This window comes from Pezoporus flaviventris, unplaced genomic scaffold, assembly GCF_033815535.1.
Source record: "Pezoporus flaviventris isolate CSIRO_AGI_PZ_B2104156 unplaced genomic scaffold, CSIRO_AGI_Pfla_v1 ptg000097l, whole genome shotgun sequence".
In the NCBI taxonomy this organism is placed as follows: domain Eukaryota; kingdom Metazoa; phylum Chordata; class Aves; order Psittaciformes; family Psittacidae; genus Pezoporus; species Pezoporus flaviventris.
Genome location: NW_026892645.1, coordinates 5,718,425 through 5,727,830, shown reverse-complemented (window position 1 = coordinate 5,727,830; position 9,406 = coordinate 5,718,425). Strand labels below are relative to the sequence as shown.

Genomic DNA, 9,406 nt, shown 5'->3' with positions numbered 1-9,406 from the left:
CTGTCCCAGGGTCACAGCTGCTTCCCAAAGGTGGGATCTCCCTTTGTTTTCCACATAGGCACCACGGAAGCATGGCAAGGGGAGCTGGCATAGCAGCTGCATCCTGGTTGTGCCATGGATTTTGGGGTGAGCAGCTCTGGTTTGGGCACAGAAAGTCCTTGCTGGGGCTATTAGGTTGGGGTGTAAGTGGGTGCTGGCTGGGTGGGAATGGGTTCCACTCCCTTGTGTCCATGCAGCATTGTCCCATTGCCGCTGCCTTCTGACCGCTTTGGGTGATTTCAAGCAGATTTTGTGCCGACAGGTTTTGTGCAAGGTGGGGTCTGGGGAAGGGAGGGGAAGGACTCGCCCTGTATTAAGACACAAGGGAATCCACAGCGGCCTCCTTTCCCCAGCCAACCCAGTTCCGTCGCTGTCATTGTCCCCACAGCAATCCCCTTCTGAAGGCCTTGGGGACTCCCTGTCCGTGGGAGTCGCGGTGTCACCCGTGTCCTCTGGGGTACCGAAGGGAGGCGACGGGGTGGGATGGTGCCCGCGGGGAGGGGGGGTCCCAGGGGTGATGCTCTCAGCTGCATCCCGGCCTGCGGAGGTGCAGCACAGGGAGGACCAGTGCTGAGCCTGCCGGGCCTCACCTCCGCACACTGGCCCGGCTGGACGGGGCAGGGACACTCAGGGTCCCCGCCTGGGAGCGGTGCCCCGCGATGGGGACGGGGTAAGGTTGGGGACCGGGGGGGGAGCAGGTGCCCGGTGCGGGGCGTCAGTGCCGGGGTGCGCGCGGGGCCGGTCCCGTCCGTCCCTGCCCTCAAGCCGCAGCCAAGTTCCCTCGACAGCAGCAGCGCAACGGCGGGACAACAGCGGCCCCGCGTGGCCGCGGCGGGTGCGAAAGGAACGGGACAGGGCAGGGGGCAGCGGGACCGGGCAGCCCGAACGCCCCCAGCCCCTGGCTGCCGTGTCCCGGTTACCCCGAGCCCCCCGCGCACACCCCCGGTGTCACCGCGCCCTCCTGCCCCCATCCCCGGGCTCCGGGCGGGGGGGGGCACCGCGAAGCCGAGCTGGGGCAGCGCCCGGTCCGGTGTCCCCCCCCCCGGTGGCTCCCCCGGGGCCGCCCCGTCCCACCGCGGACCCCCCCCACCCCCCCCCCCCCGGCCCCGACAAGCCGGTAGGAAAGCCCGCCCCCCGCGCTGACCTCATCCTGACGTCACGGCAAGCACCGCCTTCTGATTGGTTCCCGTAGCTGCCAGTCACGGCGGGAGGCGGGGCCGGACGCAGCAGCACGGCCGCCGCCGGAGGTAACCGGGGAGAGCCGGAGGTCGCGGCCGCCGGGGCAGCGGGAGCGGGAGGGACCCCCCGGCCGTGCCCGCAGCAACGGGGGAGGCCGGGAGGGGCCGGGGAAGGGGGAGCTGCCGGGGCAGGAAGCGGCGCCCCCCGGGGGAGCCCAGCGGGTGGGCCCCGGGCCCGATGGGGGGGACCGGGGAAACGGCCTTGAACCGCGCACCCCACGGGCAGGGGCCCCTCAGCCCCGCGGTGGGGACCCCGGGATCCCCCAACTCGGGCACCCCCTTTCCTGCCACCGCCCCGCAAATGGCCGCAGGGATCGAGTAGCTGAGGTGTCCCCCCCCCCGCATCCCGATGGCGGCCGGGTCCAGGTGGTCTCTGCCCGTGTCCGTGGGTACCTGCGCGCTGCCCGGGGCACGGCCACGTTCCGGGCTCACAGCGGGGAGGAGGGAGCCAGGACCCGGCCTCTGGGCCTGGGAGAGTCAAACCCAGAGCCAAGGAAGGGGTGGCGGTGGGCGGGGGTGAATGCAGGTCCTTAACCTGTGAGGTCAGACAGCAGCGAAGCCAAAACCTTCCAGCTCAGCCTCCTGTCACCTCTGAGCCGTGGGGCAGCAGCAGCTCCCGCCCCACAACTGCCCCAGGAAGATGCCTGGGGGGGCCAGGGGAGCTCTTACCCTAGGGCTGTGGTCAGCCTTGCTTATGTGCACCGGGGACTAAAGGGGTGATTTGGGTCTTTTCTTCCCCCAGATCACTACAGGCCAGCTCCTGCACCACTGAGCCAAACTGGATTTCAAGCTGTGATCCCTCAGGTGAGATGCTGCGTCCCCCTGCTCCGTCCCCCGGCTGCTGAAGACCACAAAAACTGCTTAAGCTGGCACAGGAAAGGTTTTGTGTCTGATGGGGTATCTGCCAGCAAATTCAAGCCAGGAACACTGGAAACTGGGTGTTCCAAGTCCTTGAATTTACCCTTTGGCCATCTTCAATCTAGATTGCCAGCACAGTTTATCAAATCCACAGTGGTTTGAGTTGTGAGATGCCTGGCAGGGGGCGATTTATTGCTTGTATTGCTGATTATACCTTGACTTCATTGTATTGCAAATACCTAACTTATGGTGAGATTTACAGTCCCCGGGTAGGTGCTCAGGAGAACTTTGAGCAACTCCAGGTGTAATTGGAGGTGACTGATGTGGGTGTGAGCTGTACTCTCTAAAACATTAAGACAGAGGGGAAAAAAGAGGTAGAATAGGTGAAAAGCGTGGGTCAGCCTTAAAAACAATAGTGATATAATTGTGTGTGTTGTTGAGGAAGGCTCCAGGATGCCTGGTCCAGCTGAGGCAGCCCTGCCCAGGGAGGGGATTCAGGCTTGGTGGTCCTCCAGAAAACATCAGGATTTAGATCTTTGTTCCTTCTCGTCCCAGCTGGAGGTTTTGGGGGGTTTACAGCAGCCCTGGGGAAGGGGTGATCAGTACAAACTGGGGTACTTAGAGCTGACAGCCACCTCCCTGCTTGTGCCTGGGGCTCTGTTGGGCCTGACCGGTGGTTTCTCCCGTCTTGGAGGAGCAGTGAGTCCCACGCGGGCACGTGCCCCTCGGCCACCATGACCAGTGAGGTGGTGGAGAATGAGCTGGAGTTCTACTCCAAGGCCAAGAAGTACTGGAAGGCCGTGCCGGCCACGGTGGATGGCATGCTGGGGGGCTACGGCCACATCTCCAGCATCGACATCAACAGCTCCAGGAAGTTCCTGCAGCGGTTTCTGCGGGTAGGTGGCACCATCTGTCATGTTCCCATCATGTTCCCAAAGCCCCATCCTTCTCCCAGCACAGAGCTCGGCTCTTCCCACCCAATCGCTCCATGGGATCCTCCATTGCATGCGTGCTGGGAGAGCTTTGCTTGCAATGGGTCCCCCATACCCTAAGCCCCATCCCTTACGGTTGCCCCATGTTTCTGTGTGTACCTTGTGGTGGGATTCAGCCCCTCGTGGTGGTTGTTCCAGGATGGCCCCAACCGGACAGGGACAACCCGTGCTCTGGACTGCGGGGCAGGGATCGGCCGGATCACCAAACGGTTGCTGCTGCCCCTCTTCAAGACAGTGGACATGGTGGATGTGACAGAGGACTTCCTCACCAAGGCCAAGAGCTACCTGGGAGAGGAGGGCAGGCGGGTGCGCAACTACTTCTGCTGCGGCCTCCAGGACTTCAGCCCCGAGCCAAACAGCTACGATGTCATCTGGATCCAGTGGGTCATTGGTGAGGGTCTCTTCACAACTTGCCCCCAGGGTGCCCCATGCACTGGGGAGAGCAGCTCAGGGTCTGCATGAAGGATGAGCGTCACAAGTAGGGGAGGCTGGGTTGGGGACCTCCCCTTCCATCCTTACCCCGTGGAGGACGCTGTACTGAGGGCTCTGTTCCTCCAAGCCCTCAAAGGGCAGAGGTGCGGGTTGGATGGAGTTGGATAAGTGGGGCAGAAGTTGGGCACCCCCAAGCTAAAGCGTTCACTTGCAATTGACTTCCGTATTTTGCTGCTTGGATAAGGAGGGATCCCAGCCACAACCTCCGGTCTTCCTCCCTCCTCCTCCTGCCCCACTCACCCTGTGCCCTCTAACCGCTGCTCTACCCCTCCAGGCCATCTCACCGACAGCCACCTCTCCGACTTCCTGAAGCGGTGCCGTGCCGGCCTGCGGCCCAACGGCATCGTGGTCATCAAGGACAACATGGCTCAGGAGGGAGTCATCATGGACGATGTGGACAGCAGCGTGTGCCGGGACCTGGATGTGGTCAGGAAGATCATCCGCCGAGCTGGGCTGCACCTCCTGGCCGAGGAGCGCCAGGAGAACTTCCCTGATGAGATCTACCACGTCTACACCTTCGCCATGAGATGAGGGCAGCGGGAGGAGGTCTCTCCAGGGCCAGCACAGTGCGGTTCCTGCCAGGGCCAGGAGGGGTGAGGACCGTGCCTTCACCGCAGGGCGGCGAATGGCTGCGAGGGTGCCGTGACTCCCTCTCTGTGGGGCTGGTGGCGAGGACGGGGCTTTGTCTTCCACGTTGCTGCTGTTTGTGAAGAGGTGTTTGCCAAATACACTTCCCTGCTGTTGCACTCCTGCACACGTGGGCTTTGTGGGACACAGCGCCTTGGCTTGATGCCGCCTTCAGGGGCTCTGGAGGGGAGCAGGAGGGCATCCCCTGCCAAGAGGTGTGCTCCTGGGCACCAGCACATTGCTGACACCGCAGCTGCACAGGACTCCTGCTGAGGAGCAGGAGCACAGAGCACCTCTGTGACATTCTGGGCTCTGTTCCTTGCCTGGGTGTTTGGCTGTTTGCTGCTGGTGAACTTGCTGCTACTGACAGCAACAAGCTGGGAACGGCAAGTGGGAGGAATCCCTGCCATTGCCCTGCAGTGGGCTGGGGAGGCAACACCAGGTTCTGGGGCTTGGCAGGGGCCTCTCCTTTAAACCCATGAACAGGTCTCCCCAAAACGGGAGGTGGAGGGAATCCTGGCTCCTCCCATTCTCCTCCAGTAATGGGTAACCCAGCTGCAGCCCTGGGAGAGCACTGGTGTGCTCCAGGCATGAACAGGGACCCCGCTCTGTGCTGCTGCTGCGGGCTCACAGTGATGCCCAGCACTTTCAGCCCCAATGCTGCAACACTGGAGCTGCTCCCCCAACACCTCCCAGTGTCACCCATCTCCTCCTTGGCCATCATTTTCCCCAAGTCTGGCCATCAGCTTGTGCCCACCAAACCCAGCACACCTCAGCCAACACTGGCACAAGACAGTGATCCCAGCAGAGGCCCCAGTTGCAACCTGTCCATCACACACAATCCCCCCTCTTCCACCCCATCTCCTGCAGGAGAAACAACCCCCTTGTTGCTATTACAGAAGGCCTCATTTAATTGCTCATTTCCCATTCCAGACACCAGGGGAGTACTTGATGACATTATTATTTTCTTTAAACATCAATTCATCAAGATGCAGAGCTCCAGTTCCACAGGGTGGGAGAAGGGAAAACACAGGAGAGCAATGGGAGGAGACAGCCCTGCCACAGCCAAACTGCTGGTGGATCCCAGATCCACCTGTTACAAACTGAACCTGCTCAGAATAGGGATTTTCCTCTTTTCATCCCCTTCTGCATTTCATCTGTCCTCCATGACAAAAACCAAAACAACAAACAGGGGGGCTCAGCTCCAGAGCCAGTCTTTGGCATGGCACGAGGAAGCCGATGCCTGGAAAGGGAAGGCAGACAAACGTGGCAAGGCTGGGACATGGGGCTCCCAGAGTGTGCAGGCTTCAGCAGCGGGTTGGCAAGAAGACCCCAAGTCTTGCTGCAAGTTCTTGTTCCTAAGAAGTAGGCACTGGAGACCCAAGGTCCTGGGAGCAGTGAGTGAGGGAAAGAGCTGAGGAACAAGGAGGGAGGCCAAGGCACTCAGCAGTCAGCCATCCATTCCTCATCCTTGCACAAGGGAGCACACCAGAAAGCAGGGAAACATCCAGTTGTCTGTGTGTTTTGGAGCCCAGCACCTCCAAGATGCCCTTGGTGGATGGTCCTCTGTGCTGGGAGGATGAGGTGCGGAAACTCAAGAGGGTGTAGAGCCACACCAAGAAGCCAGGCTTGCCTCCACCATGACTGCTCCCACCACCACGATCAGAGGGAGGAGACCAGGAGCACCTCTTCCCCCAGCACCCCAAAGCATCTCAATGTCACCCACCCTGGACCTGGCAGGGCTGGAAGGCCGGGGGCCAGGCTATTTCTGCCCAGCCACACTGCCCCAACCACCCCACTGCTCCTCCCCACCAGCCCTTCCTTTAAAACCCACACAAACCAGCCCTCTGCCCCAGGGTCCAGGGAGCCACAGGGCTCTGCCCACTTCCCCATGACATGCTCCAGGGCAACGGGGCCTCCACAGATGTGCATGTGGCATTATGCCCAAACCATGGACAGAGAAAACTGTCCCAGGGCAGAGATTTGGTGGCACACGGAGAGGTGCAAGTCAGGCTCAGAGGTCCTCCTGCCCAGCAGCAGTGTGGTCAATGAGGAGGTACCACTTCAGCCTGTCTGGAAGAGGTAGAGCCTTGATTTTAACATCTACTGGCCATGGTTTAAGGCGCTGCCGGATGAACACCCTGCAGAGATGCTTCAGTGCCTGCGGGGAGCGCTCCAGCTGCTTCAGAGAGCAGAAGAGAGTCCGGATCTTCTCCCCGTGGTACCTACAGGTGCTGGTGTTGACCTCAAAGTTGCTGGGCAGCTGGATGGCTTGTGAACTGGCCATCATGAGCTCCAGCAGAGTCTGGCCCTTCTGGATGAGGTCTGTAAAGAAGCTGTCGTCTTCGGAGACGCTGAGGTGCGAGCAGAGGCACTCGAAGATGATGTGGAAGCCGGACCAGCACGAGGGACCATGGAGGGAGCAGTTGTAGGCAGCACCCGACTCCAGCAAGAAACGCAGCAGCGGGAAGTGGCTCTTGAAGCTTTTGAAGCAGAGGTGGGTGAGGGACTCTGGGGCCGGGCACTCGCTGGGGTTGGCACCGTGGGCCAGCAGCAGCTGTGTGACACGGAAGCAGAAGCGGCTGATCACCTGCGCCTCCTCGCTGCTGCTGCACACCATCTCTCCCAGCAGGAAGATAACGTAGGTGAAGACGGTGTCACCATCTCTGGTGGTGGCCCTGACATCTGCACCTGGAGGAAGGGACAGAGGAGGTAACCGGTGCTGCAGACCACGAGGCAAGGACAGCACTAACTCTGGAACTGCTGGGCTTTGCTCTAGCTCAAGCAGGAACATAAAGGACAAAGAATCAGCCAGAAGTAGCCCTGGAGAGGTTGTGGGCGGAGAGAGAAAAAGGTTGTTCTCACCTCCTTCCAGCAGGAGACGGATGCTCTCAGTGTTGTGGATCTGGACACCATCGCTGCTGGCCAGGGCATGCAACAGCGCTGTCTTTCCTGCAATGGAGCAGGCAGTCAGATGAAAACGGGGTGACAGCCCAAAAGGCAGGAAGGAAAACAATCCACCCCACCAACCAGACAGCTGAACATGGGAGAGACAATGCTTCTCCTTCTGGCAGGCTTCCACTGATCCCATGATGGTGCACAGCTGTGGGGACAGGCCACACTTGCAGGACTGGTAGTGGCCCCAGAGGGCATGTACGCCACATGGGCTCCACAGGGCTATGGAGGCACAATCCCTTCCCTTCTGCCATGGCCTGTGTGGAGCTGGTCTCAGCCCCCTTCTGCACCTGACACAGGCAGCAGCAAGGAGGAAACACACAGCACCAGGGAGGGTCTGCAGCCTGCACCCAACTTCCAAACCATCCTTGCAGCAGAAAGACGGAAGGGCCCAGACCCCCTGTCCCACTCCAGCCCACCCATGAGGCTGCCTGCTGGGGCTGGGGGGGCTGCATGGGGCACACAAACCATTTTTGTCAGCTGTGTTGACATCGGCCCCCAGCTGAAGCAGCCGCTGCAGACACGGCAACCGCTCCGGCTCCTCGCTGGCCAGGTCGAGGGGGCTGCTCTCATGGATCTGCACAGAGCAAGAGGGAAATCAAATCACTACAAGTATTAAAGACCATTTGTGAGTGACTCCTGCTGGGGCTCCATCACGGCCAACATAAGAGCATATCTGAACCCACGCCCCAAAACCAAAGGGAGCCTTTCCCTGGTGCACAGGTTTCTCTCCTCCCACCCATTGCTCTATGGCAGAAGCAGGTTTGCTCAGCCAAAGGCAACTTGAGCTTCTGTCACAGCATCAGCGTGCTACAGGCCAGGTTGCCAAGGGGAAGGGGCATGCAGTGAGGCCCGGGAGGTGGGCAGCAAGAAGGGCTGTCCCCACACGCCAGCCCCTTGCACCTAAGTCTCAAGGGAACTCAGCGTGGCCATGCCCATACCCGGTCTCTCCGGTTGATGTCAGCCCCGTGGTGCACCAAGAGCTCCACCATATCAGGCTGGTTACGGAGCACGGCGATGTGCAGGGAGGTGTAGTAGGTGACTGGATCTGAGGACAAAACACAGGGTCAGAGAGAACAAAGGGCTCCCCAGAACAGCCCATACATGGGCCAGAAGTGGAAGGGGACAACTGGGAAGGGCCCTGAGGACACAGCGATGCCCACAGAAACAGGGCTGTCACAGCTCCCTGGGTCCTGCTTTGCAATGGCTCCATCTCTGGCAAAAGCCCCCCATCCCTGTGGCTGGGTCTGCACAAAGGCTGCCACAAGGCCCACCCATGGCATCCCAGCAAGGAGCGGGGGTCTGGGCCGGCAGCACCCTCTCTGTCAACCCCAGCTATCAGCACTGCCCCTTCCCACCATTCTCACCTTCAAAGCTGAGGTCTGCTCCAAACTCCAGGAGGATTTCTGCAGCGGGAACGAGCCCCAGCTCGGTGACCTTCAGCAGGGCATAGCTCACACCTTCCTGATAGAAGGGGGAGTGCGTCTCCCTCTCCAAGACTCGTCTCACAGCTGAGAGCTGGCTCCGGTCGCTGCCCAGACAGGCAGGGCTTGAGACACAAAAACAGCCACTTACTCAATCATGGATGTCTCATGGGGGTCAAAGTAGCACCAGGGAAGAAGAGGCCCTGAGAGGTTTCCCCTCGCCTCATAACCACCACTTCTGAGCTGTTGGCTGTGGGATTGTGCAACAGCATCAGGGTCACAGCTAAACCCGGTTAGGTTTTATTGCCAGGGGTCAGGCAGAAGGGGCCGCTCTTGGGAGTACATGTACTGCCCAGGTTAGCTCTGCTCCTCCCCCCATTCCAAACAACAGCAGCAAAAGGAGGGTCTGTGTGACGGGACTGGGATTTGCTCCCAGCCAGGGCCATACCTGACCTCAGTCACATCACTGAGCTCCAGCTGCCACCCCCCCAAAACACCAAGGGGGTGTTTGACCCCATCCACTTACCTCTCAAGAGCACTCTGCCTCTCCGCATCCTGTATCACCAGCAGCCCCAAGAGCTCGTCCACCAGGGGCTGGTACTCGAAGATGATCCTGCGGAAGCCGTGCAGGAAAGGCATCGTCCTTTGCTCCACGCACAGACCACGCAGGGGCCTCCAGCATGGCAGTGGTGTCCCCCCCTCTCACGCACGTCTCTGGCAGCGCTGCCTGGTTTCCAAAGGTTCCTTCCTTCCCTTTAAAACAAACCAGCACTTCCAGCAG

General features: G+C 60.5%; 2 protein-coding genes across 4 annotated transcripts; one reads left to right on the top strand and one right to left on the bottom strand.

Annotated features, from left to right (window-relative positions):
- Positions 1–1,966: 1,966 nt before the first annotated feature.
- Positions 1,967–4,365, top strand: NTMT1 (N-terminal Xaa-Pro-Lys N-methyltransferase 1). Of its 2 annotated transcripts, none has more exons than XM_061477016.1 (4): positions 1,967–2,081; positions 2,836–3,031; positions 3,266–3,518; positions 3,894–4,365. In XM_061477016.1, the coding sequence occupies exons 2-4, from the start codon at positions 2,870–2,872 to the stop codon at positions 4,148–4,150; spliced, it is 672 nt and encodes a 223-aa protein (XP_061333000.1). In that variant the 5' UTR covers positions 1,967–2,081; positions 2,836–2,869; the 3' UTR covers positions 4,151–4,365. The 2 variants fall into 2 exon arrangements, with proteins under 2 accessions (XP_061333000.1, XP_061333001.1); XM_061477017.1 differs by having other exon boundaries at positions 2,064–2,081; positions 2,830–3,031.
- A 1,839-nt stretch (positions 4,366–6,204) lies between these two features.
- On the bottom strand, positions 6,205–9,406 carry ASB6 (ankyrin repeat and SOCS box containing 6). 2 transcript variants are annotated; one of them, XM_061476999.1, is made up of 7 exons: positions 9,152–9,406; positions 8,569–8,750; positions 8,143–8,249; positions 7,670–7,778; positions 7,112–7,198; positions 6,476–6,937; positions 6,205–6,319 (listed from the first exon to the last, which is right to left on the bottom strand). In XM_061476999.1, the coding sequence occupies exons 1-7, from the start codon at positions 9,262–9,264 to the stop codon at positions 6,261–6,263; spliced, it is 1,119 nt and encodes a 372-aa protein (XP_061332983.1). In that variant the 5' UTR covers positions 9,265–9,406; the 3' UTR covers positions 6,205–6,260. The 2 variants fall into 2 exon arrangements, with proteins under 2 accessions (XP_061332983.1, XP_061332981.1); XM_061476997.1 differs by having other exon boundaries at positions 6,211–6,937.